The sequence below is a fragment of the Pelophylax lessonae genome, assembly GCF_965119305.1.
Source record: "Pelophylax lessonae genome assembly, chromosome: 3".
In the NCBI taxonomy this organism is placed as follows: Eukaryota; Metazoa; Chordata; class Amphibia; order Anura; family Ranidae; genus Pelophylax; species Pelophylax lessonae.
In genome coordinates, this window is record NC_138770.1 from 78226898 (window position 1) to 78244393 (window position 17496).

The 17496-nt window shown below is 47.3% G+C and overlaps 1 protein-coding gene across 4 annotated transcripts in view; it reads right to left on the reverse strand.

Annotated features, from left to right (window-relative positions):
• MAPRE3 (microtubule associated protein RP/EB family member 3) overlaps positions 1 to 17496 on the reverse strand; it is a 226173-nt gene that overhangs the window by 74485 nt on the left and 134192 nt on the right. The window contains exon 1 of one of the 4 annotated variants that reach the window (XM_082251157.1): positions 2185 to 2344. The exons of the other annotated variants lie outside the window; for them this stretch is intronic. Within the exon in view, the coding sequence (XP_082107283.1) occupies positions 2185 to 2285 (101 nt within the window). The 5' untranslated portion in view covers positions 2286 to 2344. Of the gene's footprint in view, positions 1 to 2184; positions 2345 to 17496 lie in introns of those variants that run through there. 4 annotated transcript variants of the gene reach the window in all.

The following is a 17496-nucleotide window of genomic DNA, read 5'->3' on the forward strand; positions in this document are numbered from 1 at the left end:
GGACCATAAGAATTGAGTCATGACTGTATATGGTTTTATATGGTTACAATATTTTAAATACATTTTCTAATAAATATTGAACTTTTAAAGAACTTTTTTGTTAATTGGTATGTTGTCCCATGAATCCCTCTTCCATTTTTCCAGCTTAATCACACACACTGGGATGGTGGGATCCCCTCCCTCATAATAGACATATCAGGTGTACATACCTGGAAACGCAGCACAGGGGTGGTGTGAACCCTTCATAATGGGCACAACAGGTGTACAGACCTGGAAACTCCACACAGGGATAGTGAGAACCCACTTATAATGAGCACAGCAGGTGTACAGACCCAGGAACTCAGCACAGGGATGGTGAGAACCCACTTATAATGGTCAGAGCAGGTGTGCAGAGCCAGGAACTCCACACAGGGAAGTGGAAACCCCTCATAATGTACACATCAGGTGTACAGACCCAGGAACTCAGCACAGAGATGGTGGGAACCCCTCATAATGGGCACAGCAGGTGTACAGACCCAGGAACTCAGCACAGGGATGGTGAGAACCCACTTATAATGGTCAGAGCAGGTGTGCAGAGCCAGGAACTCCACACAGGGAAGTGGAAACCCCTCATAATGTACACATCAGGTGTACAGACCCAGGAACTCAGCACAGAGATGGTGGGAACCCCTCATAATGGGCACAGCAGGTGTACAGACCCAGGAACTCATCACAGGGATGGTGAGAACCCCCTTATAATGAGCACAGCAGGTGTACAGACCCGGAAACTCCACACAGGGATGGTGGGAACCCCTCATAATAGTCAGAGCAGGTGTGCAGAGCCAGGAACTCCACACAGGGATGGTGGAAACCCCCTCATAATGTACACATCTGGTGTACAGACCTGGTAACTCAGCACAGTGATGGTGTGAACCCTTCATAATGGGCACAACAGGTGTACAAACCCGGGAATTCCACACAAGGATGGTGGGAACCCCTCATAATGGGCACAGCAGGCCTACAGACCCAGAAACTCAGCACAGGGATGGTGGGAACCCCCTTTTAATGGGCACAGCAGGTGAACAGACTTGGAAACTCCACACAGGGATGGTGTGAACCCTTCATAATGAGCACAACAGGTGTGAAGACCCTGGAACTCAACACAGGGATGGTTGGAACCTCTCATAATGTGCACAGCAAGTAAACAGACCCAGTAACTCCACACAGGGATGGTGGGAACCCCTCATATGGGCACAGCAAGTAAACAGACCCAGTAACTCCACACAGGGATGGTGGGAACCCCTCATATGCTACACAGAAAGTAAACAGCCCCAGTAACTCCACACAGGGATGGTGGGAACCCTTCATAATGTGCACAGCAAGTAAACAGCCCCAGTAACTCCACACAGGGATGGTGGGAACCCCTCATATGGGCACAGCAAGTAAACAGCCCCAGTAACTCCACACAGGGATGGTGGGAACCCCTCATATGGGCACAGCAAGTAAACAGCCCCAGTAACTCCACACAGGGATGGTGGGAACCCCTCATATGGGCACAGCAAGTAAACAGCCCCAGTAACTCCACACAGGGATGGTGGGAACCCCTCATATGGGCACAGCAAGTAAACAGCCCCAGTAACTCCACACAGGGATGGTGGGAACCCCTCATATGGGCACAGCAAGTAAACAGCCCCAGTAACTCCACACAGGGATGGTGGGAACCCCTCATATGGGCACAGCAGGTGTTAAGAGCTGGGAACTCAGAGCAGAGATCTCACCAACAGTCCCTGACAGACAGAAGGCACCGCTAGACACTTTAACAGTACAATTTCTACCAAACAAGAAAACATGATTTTGGGTGGACTGACCCTTTAAAAAATAAAAACAATTAAAGGAGAACTGTTTATGAGCAGCTGGCCAAACAACGATCTGATTGGTCACGCTGGATAATCAGCACCAGTTGTCTCAGTATATCTTATTAGCCTAAAATTCTGGGACTTGTAGTCCCTTATCAGTTATCAGGACACAACTACAGAGAAAGGGGAGCCCCCCTGGTATCAGAAATAATTATTTTAGCCAAGCAGTTCCGTGTTGTCTTGTTCATCTCTTACTAATGAGGATCTCTCTGCAGAGATGGGGATCAGACCAACCACACACAATACAGGTACCAATGAGGACATCCTGCCCAGGCTGAGAGGGACCTACCTGTACCATCGCTCCTCCCTGACAACGTGCTTCCTAAAGGGGATAAATCGATGCTCCGTGGGGCTGCAGCGGCCTCGGGAGGGCAGGAGCGGGGAGGGCATTGGGTGTGGAGGAGACTCAGCTGCAGTGTGCAGAGGATGGAGTATACAGACGTCTGGCTGAACTGGATACAGAGAGAGAGAGAGAAGAGAAAGCAGACTAGAGAGGAGGAGGGGCCCCAGCAACACACTGACCGACTCTATGCCAACCTGATGGCAGAACGTAAGGGTCCTCACTCTGTGCCAGCCTGGTGGCAGAATGTAAGGGTCCTCACTCTGTGCCAGCCTGATGGCAGAACGTAAGGGTCCTCACTCTGTGCCAGCCTGATGGCAGAACGTAAGGGTCCTCACTCTGTGCCAGCCTGATGGCAGAACGTAAGGGTCCTCACTCTGTGCCAGCCTGGTGGCAGAATGTAAGGGTCCTCACTCTGTGCCAGCCTGATCCAAATGTACTACAGATCTTCACTAGGTGTCAGCCTGATAGCAGTATATTACAGGTCCCCACTCTGTGCCAGCCGGATAGAAACATATTAGAGGTCCTCACTGTGTGCCAGTCTGATGGAAATGCACTACAGATCTTCACTAGGTGCCAGGCTGATAGCAGCATATTACAGGTCCCCACTCTGTGCCAGCCTGATAGCAACATATTAGAGGTCCTCACTCTGTACCAGCCTGATAGGAAAGTAAAACAGGTCTTTACTAGGTGCCAGCCTGATTGCAGCATATTACAGGTCCCCACTCTGTGCCAGCCTGATGGGAATGCACTACAGGTCTTCACTAGTTGCCAGCCTGACAATAGAATGCTATGGGTAACTATGGGTCTATATTCTGTGCCAGTAGCATATCACAGGCTCTCACTCTGTGCCAGCCTGATGGCAATGTACTATAGGTCTTCACTAGGTGCCAGCCTGATAGCAGTATATTACAGGACTTCACTAGGTGCCAGCCTGATAGCAGTATATTTCAGGACTTCACTAGGTGCCAGCCTGATAGCAGTATATTACAGGACTTCACTAGGTGCCAGCCTGATAGCAGTATATTACATGACTTCACTAGGTGCCAGCCTGGTAGCAGAATATAACATGACTTCACTAGGTGCCAGCCTGATAGTAGCATATTACAGGTCTTTACTGGGTACCAGCCTGATAGCAGCATATTACAGGTCTCCACTCTTTGCCAGCCTAAAAGCAGTATGTTACAGGACTTCACTTGGTGCCAGCCTGATAGCAGTATATAACAGGACTTCACTAGGTGCCAGCCTGATAGCAGCATATTACAGGTCCCCACTCTGTGCCAGCCTGATAGCAACATATTAGAGGTCCTCACTCTGTACCAGCCTGATAGGAAAGTAAAACAGGTCTTTACTAGGTGCCAGCCTGATTGCAGCATATTACAGGTCCCCACTCTGTGCCAGCCTGATGGGAATGCACTACAGGTCTTCACTAGTTGCCAGCCTGACAATAGAATGCTATGGGTAACTATGGGTCTATATTCTGTGCCAGTAGCATATCACAGGCTCTCACTCTGTGCCAGCCTGATGGCAATGTACTATAGGTCTTCACTAGGTGCCAGCCTGATAGCAGTATATTACAGGACTTCACTAGGTGCCAGCCTGATAGCAGTATATTTCAGGACTTCACTAGGTGCCAGCCTGATAGCAGTATATTACAGGACTTCACTAGGTGCCAGCCTGATAGCAGTATATTACATGACTTCACTAGGTGCCAGCCTGGTAGCAGAATATAACATGACTTCACTAGGTGCCAGCCTGATAGTAGCATATTACAGGTCTTTACTGGGTACCAGCCTGATAGCAGCATATTACAGGTCTCCACTCTTTGCCAGCCTAAAAGCAGTATGTTACAGGACTTCACTTGGTGCCAGCCTGATAGCAGTATATAACAGGACTTCACTAGGTGCCAGCCTGATAGCAGCATATTACAGGACTTCACTAGGTGCCAGCCTGATAGTAGCATATTACAGGACTTCACTGGGTGCCAGCCTGATAGTAGAATATTACAGGTCTTTACTGTGTGCCAGCCTGATAGCAGCATATTACAGGTCTCCACTCTGTACCAGCCTGATGGCAGCATACTAGAGGTCCCCACTCTGTGCCAGCCTGATAGCAGCATACTAGAGGTCCCCACTCTGTGCCAGCCTGATAGCAGCATATTACAGGTCTCCACTCTGTACCAGCCTGATAGCAGCATACTAGAGGTCCCCACACTGTGCCAGCCTGATAGCAGCATACTAGAGGTCCCCACACTGTGCAACCCTGGTAGCAGAAAGCTCTGAGTCACTACGGGTCCTCATTGCCAGCCTGATGGGGGTGCAGTACAGGTCTTCGCTAGGTGCCAGGGTGATACAGCATATTACAGGTCCCATCATTTTGCCAGCCTGATAGCAAAATGTTGTGGGTCCTCACTGCCAGCCCAATGGGGATGTAGTACAGATCTTCACTGTGCCAGCCTGATAGCTAAATTCTACAGGTCCTCACTTTGTGCCAGCCTTATAGCCACATATTAAAGGTCCTTACTCTGGGGTTTATATACTAAAGAGTGTAAAATTATTCACACTTCTGCATAGAAACCAATCAGCTTCTAACCTCAGCTTGTTCAATTAAGCTTTGGCAATAAAACCTGGAAGCTGATTGGTTTATGTGATTTTTGCACTCTCAAGCTTTAATAAATAAACCCCTCTGTGTCAGCCTGATGGCAGAATGCTATGGGTCACTATGGGTCCCCACTGCCAGCCTGATGGGGATGAAAAACTGGTCTTCAATATGTGCAAGCCTGATGGAAATGTACTATAGATCTTTACTGTGCCAGCCTGACTGCAACATTACAGCTCCTCACTTTGTGCCAGTCTTAGGGAAGAATGCTACAGATTCACACCCTGTGCCAGCCAGATGGGAATGTACTACAGGTCTTCACTATGTGCCAGCTTGATAGGTATATACTACAGGTGTTTACTATCTACCACACCAGCAGGGAAGCTGGGGACCCTTATAATGGGCACAGCAGGTGTACAGACCTATAAACTCAGCACAGAGATGGTGGGATCCCGTCATAATGGGCACAGCACAGAGCCAGGAACCCAGCACAGGTATGGTGGAAGTCCCTTATATTGGACACAGCAAGTCTGTTCTAGCTGGATGACAGAATTATGTGCCAACCTAATATTACAGGTCCTTCCTCTGTGCCAGGCTAATAATATGCACAGGTCCTTCCTCTGTGCCAGGCTAATAATATGCACAGGTCCTTCCTCTGTGCCAGGCTAATAATATGCACAGGTCCTTCCTCTGTGCCAGGCTAATAATATGCACAGGTCCTTCCTCTGTGCCAGGCTAATAATATGCACAGGTCCTTACTCTGTGCCAGGCTAATAATATGCACAGGTCCTTACTCTGTGCCAAACTGATGGCAGAATGCTACAGTTCCTTACTCTGTGCCAGTCTGATAGTAGCATATTACAGGTCCTCACTCTGATCCAGTCTGATAGCAGCGTATTACAGGTCCTCACTCTGATCCAGTCTGATAGCAGCGTATTACAGGTCCTCACTCTGATCCAGTCTGATAGCAGCGTATTACAGGTTCTGACTCTGATCCAGTCTGATAGCAGCGTATTACAGGTTCTGACACTGATCCAGTCTGATAGCAGCGTATTACAGGTCCTCACTCTGATCCAGTCTGATAGCAACATATTACAGGTTCTGACTCTGATCCAGTCTGATAGCAGCATATTACAGGTTCTGACACTGATCCAGTCTGATAGCAGCGTATTACAGGTCCTCACTCTGATCCAGTCTGATAGCAACATATTACAGGTTCTGACTCTGATCCAGTCTGATAGCAGCATATTACAGGTTCTGACTCTGATCCAGTCTGATAGCAGCATATTACAGGTTCTGACACTGATCCAGTCTGATAGCAGCGTATTACAGGTCCTCACTCTGATCCAGTCTGATAGCAACATATTACAGGTTCTGACTCTGATCCAGTCTGATAGCAGCGTATTACAGGTTCTGACACTGATCCAGTCTGATAGCAGCGTATTACAGGTCCTCACTCTGATCCAGTCTGATAGCAACATATTACAGGTTCTGACTCTGATCCAGTCTAATAGCAGCGTATTACAGGTTCTGACACTGATCCAGTCTGATAGCAGCGTATTACAGGTTCTGACACTGATCCAGTCTGATAGCAGGGTATTACAGGTCCTCACTCTGACCCAGTCTGATAGCAGCGTATTACAGGTCCTCACTCTGATCCAGTCTGATAGCAACATATTACAGGTCCTAACTCTGATCCAGTCTGATAGCAGCGTATTACAGGTTCTGACACTGATCCAGTCTGATAGCAGCGTATTACAGGTCCTCACTCTGACCCAGTCTGATAGCAGCGTATTACAGGTCCTCACTCTGATCCAGTCTGATAGCAACATATTACAGGTCCTAACTCTAATCTAGTCTGATAGCAACATATTACAGGTTCTGACTCTGATCCAGTCTGATAGCAGCGTATTACAGGTCCTCATTCTGATCCAGTCTGATAGCAGCGTATTACAGGTCCTACTGTACCTCTAATCCAGTCTGATAGCAACATATTACAGGTTCTGACTCTGATCCAGTCTGATAGCAGTGTATTATAGGTCCTAACTCTGATCCAGTCTGATAGCAGTGTATTATAGGTCCTAACTCTGATCCAGTCTGATAGCAGTGTATTAGAGGTCCAAACTCTGATCCAGTCTGATAGCAGCATATTACTGGTCCTCACTCTGATCCAGTCTGATAGCAGCATATTACAGGTTCTGACTCTGATCCAGTCTGATAGCAGCGTATTACAGGTCCTCACTCTGATCCAGTCTGATAGCAGCATATTACAGGTTCTGACTCTGATCCAGTCTGATAGCAGCGTATTACAGGTCCTCACTCTGATCCAGTCTGATAGCAACATATTACAGGTTCTGACTCTGATCCAGTCTGATAGCAGTGTATTACAGATCCTCACTCTGATCCAGTCTGATAGCAGCGTATTACAGGTCCTAACTCTAATCCAGTCTGATAGCAGCGTATTACAGGTCCTAACTCTGATCCAGTCTGATGGTAGCATATTAGATCTCCTCACTATGTGCCCTCTGTAGATATGGGCTATTACAGCACACATTTTACACTGTGTCAGCGTCTAATACCAGCACATCATAATGCATCTTACTCGTAACAACATATTACAGAGTTCTCATCCTTTTTATCAGAATAGTACATTGCAAGAATTTAAGATATTACCATATTGCACCTAGCTAATTACAAATAGCAGCATATTACACTGTGCCAGTTCATGATACATATATATTACAATCTGCCATTCCATGGTACCAACAATCTACACTGTTCCAATCTAATACAAGCATATTACACTGTGCCAGGGTGTCCTAGCACAATGTTACACTGTACTTGCCTCTGTTACCAGCATATTACACTTAGCCAGTCTATCATTTGACTACATTACATTTTTGCCAGTCTAACACTGTATGGGTACACATGCTATACTGTGCTAATCCCTTATAGTAACATATTACAGGATTCACAGTATGCAAATATCTTATACTAGCACGCACTGAGAATTCAGAGGTTATTTGGAAAGCACTACTGCAGTACCTACACTAATATGTACACATAAACGTGACCAGCAGATGGAGCTATCGCAGCAGAATATAATGTACAATGAGGTGTACTGCAAGAGCCCAGCACATTGTGTGAATAACTGCAAACTCAGAAAGAGCCACTAGATGGAGCAGCTGTAAACTGCAAATATATAAAAGAAAGTCATTTCCAATTATTGTGTTGTAGTTGGAACAAGAAGAGCTCACAAATCAGGTTCTACAAAGCTTCTCTCTCGTCGCTGTTCTAAAATAGTGATCCTCCACTTTTTTCAGATTAGAGGTCTTCAAGCACCAGGCATGATCATACACCCAGGGTTTTAAAAAAAAAAAATAATAATAATGATTTATTGGAATATGCAGTAGCTACTTTGTATATTTTATTTATTCTTTACATGTGTGCCAGACCTACATGCGTGTTTGCAATTGTGTGCGAACACAGGGGGATGTAGGGGTATTTTTAAATTATTTTTATTTACATCTTTTACACTTTTTTCATTGAACTTTGTTGCAATCACAAGGAGTGAACAAGCCCCTTGTGATACTGTAGCTTTAGGCAGTGAAAGGTACTCTTTATTGAGGCCTCTGAGGTCTCCCCTGCCCTATAAAGTATCTGATCAAACACAGATAGTGCTTGATTAGTGCTTCCGTGGCTGTACCAGCCAGGAATTAAAAGCACTAAAACTGGTAATGAAAAAACCCCCATCGCTTCCGACTTCATTCATTTCCTGGTAGAACAGGAATGATGGAAATGGTGGCAGGCAGTGTCGGGGGGTGGGGCATTTCAAGCACTGTAAAAGTGATCCAGGTAGCCGTAAAGCTGCCAGGATTACTTTTACTGGAAAGCCAATAGCTGCCAGAAAAAAAACAGGATCGTGGCTGCCGATCCTGGTATATTGGCTGTTGAGACCACATATATAGAGCCTTTGGGTAGCAAGCAGTTATGGTAAAGTTTAATCTGCTTATATTTTGCCTTCCCTCCCCCCTTATCAACATGCTAACAATGTTTCAAATAAAACCTTTTTTCATTACGTTAAGGTTTGGCTCCGAGGAAGAAGACCTGATCCTGAAAACGTGTTAGCCTGTCGGACTTTGTTCCTATGTGTGATGTGATGTACCATGGGTGTGAAGCTGCTTCTATTATGACAAGCTTTTACTTATGTTGGTTTGTGAGTATATCACTTATTATTGGGTTTTATTAATAAAAAGATATCTGAGGGTAATGCACGAGGCTGGTGCACCCTCTGTTTGCTTTATGGTTTCATTACATCTTCACTGGGTGTTTGTGCTTCTCTATGCCAGTGTTTCTCAACCTTTTTTCAGTCGAGGCACACCCCCAAATTATGGACAGTCTCGAGGCACCCTTTAAAATTATGGACAGTCTTGTGACATCCCATCCTAAAATGTAAACTCTATTATAATAGTTTTACATAATGCAGCAGCATGCACACACGTAGGACGCCCAATGTTAGAGGTACAAGTTGGAACTGACTAGTATTCCAATGTTTCTCTTTTTCCTCAGTTTTTCTCTATCACTCAGCTAATGTGACCCCAAAACTTATGGAGAGAAACAGGGGAGGGTCAAACAAGCATGCTACTCAGGCAACTGACATCCTCCTTATCAACTGATGATGTAATACATCGCAGTGTTGCCAACCGTCCGTATATTTACGGACAGCCCGCAAAAACAGGGCACTTTTCTCCTGCCCGTAAATGCCCGTAGCAGGAGAAAAGTGCCAGTAAAAATAGCTGTGACCGGCTCACCTCGGAACTGCGCATGCGCAGTTCCGGAGATGCCCGAGATGATCATCTCATTATCCGATCGATTCCGATGCTGCAGGGCCCAAGCTCTGGGGGCGGGACTGGCAGAGGCTGTGCGGCGCGCTTACTGGTCGGGACTCAGGACAGTCACAGGAGGCAAATGATGATGTCATGGCGCCACGCCAGGAGGCAGGACTCGGAGCCGAGCGGGAGTTGATGCAATGGAGAAGCTGGACTCTGGAGCCCTGTGAGTGCTGTCACGCTGTGGAAGGAGTCAGAGACTCAGAGCGGTCCGGACAGTGTTGTCATTGCCAAATCAGTGCTTGTGTTGTGTTATTGTCCACTTCCTCTAGTCTCCACTGCTGTGTGCCAGTCAGATTCGGTACTTTTAAATGTGAGTCTGTCTGACCATCTGATCGTGGGACAAGCACTTTACTCTTAATTGTGATCCCAGGGGGCTATCCAGTGCTAACATTCCATCCCCAATGAGGCTATCTCAGTCAGTATTAAGAGTAAGCTGGGTCCCGCAGTCTCTGACCACCCCCCTGTACCATGTCCGCAGTCTCTGACCACCTCCTGTACCATGTCTGCAGTCTCTGACCACCCCCCTGTACCATGTCCGCAGTCTCTGACCACCTCCTGTTCCATGTCCGCAGTCTCTGACCACCCCCCTGTACCATGTCTGCAGTCTCTGACCACCCCCCTGTACCATGTCCGCAGTCTCTGACCACCTCCTGTTCCATGTCCGCAGTCTCTGACCACCCCCCTGTACCATGTCTGCAGTCTCTGACCACCCCCCTGTACCATGTCCGCAGTCTCTGACCACCTCCTGTTCCATGTCCGCAGTCTCTGACCACCTCCTGTTCCATGTCCGCAGCCTCTGACCACCTCCTGTTCCATGTCCGCAGTCTCTGACCACCTCCTGTTCCATGTCCACAGCCTCTGACCACCTCCTGTACCATGTCCGCAGCCTCTGACCACCTCCTGTTCCATGTCCGCAGCCTCTGACCACCTCCTGTACCATGTCCGCAGCCTCTGACCACCTCCTGTTCCATGTCCGCAGCCTCTGACCACCTCCTGTACCATGTCCGCAGTCTCTGACCACCTCCTGTACCATGTCCGCAGCCTCTGACCACCTCCTGTACCATGTCCGCAGCCTCTGACCACCTCCTGTTCCATGTCCGCAGCCTCTGACCACCTCCTGTACCATGTCCGCAGTCTCTGACCACCTCCTGTACCATGTCCGCAGTCTCTGACCACCTCCTGTACCATGTCCGCAGTCTCTGACCACCTCCTGTACCATGTCCGCAGTCTCTGACCACCTCCTGTACCATGTCCGCAGTCTCTGACCATCTCTTGTCTTTTATCATGTCTGCAGGGGAGTCTGGACTCTGGAGAGGAGTCAAGAGTGAGAGCGCTACTGGGATGGGGTCACGGGAGAAGTCAGATATGTGGGGCCTGCAGAGTGGAGACCAGAGCAGTCTGACTGAGCCCTGCACAGTGCACCTGAGAGGAGGTCAGTGACAGCGCCTCCAGACCAGTCTGATGGGGGGGTCACTGATGTAAGGGGGCACTGATATAAAGAACCCTCTATATTAGTAACCCCCCCATATCTTAATGTATTCACTCTGTGGAAGGTGGTCTCTGGTCACCAGATTGCCCCCCACATCAGAGTTCCTTGCGTTCCCCTTTACATCAGTCTGCAGGATTCTCCCCTTACAGTGCGAAGGGGGAACTCTGGGGACCCTGATATAAAAGGGAACTCTGATGTAAAGGGCAATGCAGTGGACTTTGATATAAGGCGGTTTCTGGTCACCAGAGCACCCACTTAAATCAGAGTTCCCCCTTAAATCAAGATCTGCAGCATTCCTCTTTATGTCACTGTAAGGGGAATCCTGCACACTCTGATATATGGGGTAACGCTGTGCTGGCTGGGTTATATTAATCTGATATTCATGTAAATGGAGAAATATATTTTTTGACTTTTGTTTAACCTAAACACATTGCTAATAGCACTATCTACATGTTTATAGTTCAAGTATTGATATTTGCACGGTTTAGCACTGAAAAAAGCCTGTTTATGTACATTTTTGCCATGTCAGTAAAAAATTAGTGCCGTCCGTAAATTTTGGATGTTCTGCCAGTAAATTTCCCTCCGGGGGGTTGGCAACACTGATACATCGTTAGCAGGTCGGCAGTTAGAGGGTCGTAATGGTGCACAATGAAAACCTGTAACTTTGTGTAACTAAAAGGCAGGCTTCATCCACCCGCTGCCTTGTATACCGTTTTTGGGGCATTTTGCTGAGGCACCCCTGAGGAAACCTTAAGGCACACCAGTGTGCCTGGGCACCCTGGCTGAAAAAGGTTTCTCTATGCAATGCAGGCAGATCATGGCTGGTGGGAGGGGCTGGCAGGATGCTGTACAAAGCTGTAAAAGAAAGAGTATACTGCACCCCAAGATCACGTTGTAGTAGCACTGCCAGCAAAATTGGGAAACCGACTCACCTAATAAAGGTGGCGCCTAGCCCTCAAACTCCAGAACACAGACAGTAGCCGAAAAGGAAATGGGGAACAGAAACCCAGTTATGCAACAATATAGATTGTTTTACATGAGGTCACCGCGGTCTGCCTGATTCCTTTCCTCCACTATAGTACTCCTTTGGGTTTCTGTTCCCCATATCCTTTTCGGCTGTACAAAGAGGCCTGAAAACATCATAGCACCCTGCCTTAGTAGCCCTTTTAGGAGCCCTCAGCCCTGATGCAAGCAGTGGGATGGCTCTTGAGAGGAGTTAATGTAAATATCAAAATGTCTTGATGGGTGACCATTTGCAGTGCTGGATTAGGGGTCTTGCGCACTCAGAAACAGTGCCAGCGAGGGACCTTGACGGGGAACTTAAGTGAGAATAATTTGCTTCATGAGGTAAGGTAAAATAAAACTATGCAGGATGGGTTAGAGGGGGTGGGAGGGAATGTGATGGCCACAGTGAGGCTTCTGTTTTTACGGGAACAAGTGTCCTCATTGAGAGATTTCTTCTCTGTTCTTGTTCTGGTGACAACTCGAAGTTTTGGATTTCCCATAATTTTTGTTCCAGTGACAATATTCACTAGGACATTCAGAGAGGGCGACTCTTCCTAGCAGGGACACAAATACCTAAAAGCCCCATATACTTACCTGAACCGTAGTTATGTGACTGTCTTGTTATATGTACACCTTCTACTGGCTAACAATGTCCATCAGTGGGTGCTAACAGGATCCTGAAGACTTCCACCAGCAGTAATGCCGTGATGTCACGAGGGAAGAAAAAAGACCAGTCAGCAGTCCAAGGCTACAGCAGTGGATCACGGGTCCATACTCCCAGAAGGGGGGAGGATCAGGAGTCCGCGCACTCCAGTATGTTTAAACAGGGTGGTAAAGAATCCCGAAATTAGTAATTGGGGGAGTTTTTGCTCAGAAATGGGTTTTACCTTTAAACTGATGAGCTGTGAAAGTTTGTAATTCATCTGTCAACAATATTGGAGATTGTAGGTTTTCAGATGACTTTGAGCCTAGATATAGTTTTTTCCTGACCCGGCACAGTCTACTGTTTTATAAATAAAGAACACTTCATAGATTATACTGCGTTTGTGTACAGTGAATAAACTGGATTTTTGACTTACCGTAAAATCCTTTTCTCTTAAGCTCATTGACAGATGCAGGATTCACATCTTGATATCCGTAGGGTATTGCTGCCCCCTACAGGAGTAGGACACTAGGCAGAAAAAAAGTTCTGGCTATACCTATGGGCAGTCCCAGGGGGTATACCCTCTCTCTCCCTGCTATAGGATGTCAGTTTTGTAACAAAGCAGTGTCAGAGAAATCATACCAACCCAACTTAAACATAGAGGGGCGGGTACTGCGTCTGTCAATGAGCTTAAGAGAAAAGGATTTTACGGTAAATCAAAAATCCAGTTTTCTCTGTCGCTCATTGACAGACGCAGGATTCACATCTTGATATCCGTAGGGACGTCCCAAAGCAGTGCCATAAATGAGGGGTGGGATAGCAGAAGAAAACATTCCATGAGGCCAAAAACAGAGCCAACCAGAAAGAACAGAGGACTCATCGAAACAAGAAGATGAGACCCACTGAAAAAACAGAACCCCCGAGGTAGACCAAGGGTCCCCTCAAACAGCAGCCAGCAAAACCTTGCGGCCAAAAGAGGCATCCGCCGATGCCAGCACATCAACCTTATAAAATTTTGTAAAGGTATGAACAGACAACCAAGTAGCCACCGTGCAAACCTGAAGCACTGGCGCCTGATGGCGGAAAGCCCAGGAAGCACTAAGTGCCCGAGTAGAGTGCGCCTTAACAGGGAACGGAGGAACCTGACCCCTAATAGAATAAGCCTGCACCACCGTCTGCCTGATCCACCTGGAGATAGTCGCGGCAGATGCAGGCAACCCTTTTCTAGGGCCATCTGTGATCACAAAAAGCGAATCTGACTTACGAAAAGGAGTCAGTAGTAGCTCTGATTGCCCGAACCACATCCAAGGAGTGCAACGCAAACTCCCGAGGATGACTGGGCTTAGGACACAGGGAAGGCAATATAATATCCTCATTCAAGTGAAAACCGGAAACCACCTTAGGAAGGAAGGATGGATCCGGACGAAGAACCACTTTATCCCTATGAACCACCAGATAGGGGGAACGACAGGACAAGGCAGCCAGTTCGACACCCTGCGCGCAAAAGTAATAGCCACCAAAAAGGCCACCTTCTGGGATAAGGTAACCAGGGGAATCTCCCTAATATTTTCAAAACTGACATCCTATAACAGGGAGAGAGAGGGTATACCCCCTGTGACTGCCCATAGGTGTAGCCAGAACTTTTTTTTCTGCCCAGTGTCCTACTCCTGTAGGGGGCAGCAATACCCTACGGATATCAAGATGTGAATCCTGCTTCTGTCAATGAGCGACAGAGAAAATACAGTGTAATTTTCTTTTCTGAAAATAGATTTCATAAAAATTTGAGTAAATATTGTGTGACACAAAAAAATTAGGTTTACCACATTTTTCTTCTCTAGGTTCTCTGCAGTCTTCAAATATATTCTTTGTCATGTTTCCAGCTGATAATGTGCATATTAGCATTTACTGTATGTAAAAGATGTAAACCTTTAGTCACGAAGTGAAAGAGTAAAGTAAATCTTTGGGGAAATAAATACGGGACCTGGCCTCAATGACCCACTCCCAAGAAAGCTTGCACTGTTTCTCTGCATGCACTTCTATCTGCATCGACCAGCTGTGGATGCCGGCAAACCTGGGGCTCTCCTGTCCCTCAGAAATTTAAACGTCACAAACGGAGATGATCACTCTACTTTCTTCAGGGTATAAATAACCTAATTATTCACGGCCTATTACTGACGTGTTTTACACAAAACTAGGACTTAATGATCTCAAGCGTTGGGTGACAATCTCAAAACACATCAAAGAAAAGGACTGCCAATTCTCTGGCTTGGTGGCTATCATCCTGTTTTTTTGTGTTCCTGCACATACTCCAGGCATCTGTGCTCCTCACCTATACAAGGTGACCAGGACCAGATGGCTACACTACCAAGTTGAGAAGACTACTGGACACTGCAGGCATAGGCCCTGATAAGAGAACAGGCTCTCGCTACTGCTTAGCAGAGGATACTCAATGTCATTGTTGGTGCTCCTTGATGGGTCTTGACTGGTTGTTATATACGGCATGGCAAATAGGAGTCAGAAAACAAATGCTTAGGCACTGCCAAAGGCTGGCTGTTGTTTTCTCTTCCAGTAACAGGTCCCACTTGCAGGGGTGCCACTGTGAAAAGAGGTGACATGCCAGCTGCTTTTGAGAAGAAAGGAAGGTGGAAGCGCTTTTGCAACCCTTTTTGCAAGTTTGTCTAAGCCTCAAGAGAGAAGCTTTGTAGAACCTGCACAAGCGCTGAGCAATTTTAAGTGATGGAGGGTCCAAGATCCAAGAGTCACCACTTCGGCTCACCTCCCTATAGTCTCTAGGATATACTGGGAAGCGCTCTCACTTACACATACGGGGCCCCTTAGCTTTTTGTGGTTCCAGGCCTAGTCCGAAAGGGTCCCACTGAGCACCTGGACCTGAACCTGGGTACAGAGCACACTGTTTAACCAGGAGACCTTTATTACTGCAGCCATGTCAGCGAGACCTCATTTACAAGGCCAACTACAAGACAGTCCTTTACTACTCTGGTTCTTCAGCTATACTGGCTCCATTCCCCTGGGGAGAAAAATTCTGGCTTTCCTTCGAGGGGGAAGATGCATGGCAGTTCTTTCTCATCTTCCTGGAAGCAGGCCCCTCCTTTTCCCACTATGGCAATGAAACTGTTCCCTTCTCTTTCAGCCCACCCCTGACTCTGGCTAAACAACCACCCTATTACTCCTCCCAAAGCAAACACCAGACCCTGCCCCACTCCTGCAAGCCACAGAAGTGTACACTATCTAATGCAGGGGTACTCAACCCGTGGTCCGTGACCACAAACCAGGTAAGCACATGTCCATACTCTGGGATGGATGGTCGGGAAGCCATGATTGAGATCAACGGGTTGCCAATCTGGCACCCCACAGTGCATGCAGCCAGCACCGGCAGCAGAGGAAGCAGGCGGCCGAGGAGGGAGCAGGAACCACAAGTGGATGCTTCCTCAATAGTGCCGACTCCTGTCCCAGGCAGAGTGATACCAAGTGTACTTCACCTGGGACCTTTCTAGCAGTCTGGAGAGCATTGCCAGCAGAAGCTGGAAGAGGAAAAGGTCAGGGCATTAAACATCATATACACAGCACTTTTGCATTGGGCATATTAGCACTTATAAAAAGGGCCAAATAGGCTGCATCCACATCCTGCGGGTTAGCTGCACTGAGCTACAGACTTCTATTATATCTTGCGGGTTTGGTGTGCTTTCTCAAATGCACCAAAACTCCTCAGTGCAGGCGTTTTGGTACACTTTCAGAAAATGCATGTACACCTGCAAGATGTAACAGAAGTCTATGGCTCAGTGCAGCTAACCCACAGGAAAGCCACAGGTGCACTGCGCTTCATCCGCGGTGCGATAAACAGCAGCACATCAGTGTGATATCAGCCTTAAAGGGGGCTCAGGACAGTAAGGACTCATTTATATTTGCGGTTTGGGGGGGCGATAAAACCCCATAGTTCATTGCGGCCCACGACTGATTACCAAATCACTTAAGTGGCCCTTGCTCTTCAAAAAGCTGAGCACCCCTGATCTAATGGGCATTAAAGCGGAACTAAGCCCTCCAATCGTTTTCAGCCAAAGAAGTTGCCATCTTGGCCTCTGTTTGGTCTTTAACTGTCATGATGCTGCACACATGTGATCAGTTATGTCACCCGCAATTTAATGATTTGACAGTTTGGCTGAGAGCACAACCAAAGTGACAATTACATTCCTGGTATGTGCCGTAAATGTAACTATTTTTTAAACTGGTATATTGATGGGTTTAGTGCCGGTTCACACTTGTGCGGTTTGCGAGATCGCATGTAATTCGGAGCGCACTGCTCCTTCATTACATGCGATCTCATGTGCGAATGCAAGTTCAGCCATACACTTTGTATGGCTGAATTTGCAGCGCATCCGCAGCAAACTCGCACATAAGGCTTTTTTTGAGCCGCATCAGAATCGGATCGCACAGTGGTTCACACTTGTGCAATCTGATTCTGTGCGAACTTGCAGATCGCACTGCGATATGCGATCGCAACTGGGGGTGTCGTTAACTTTTAATTGACACCCCCTGCGTATCGCATATGGCAGTGTGAACTGCTTTAAGAATGAAATTTTATCATTCTCATGGAAAAAAGTACAGTATCTCAGTCC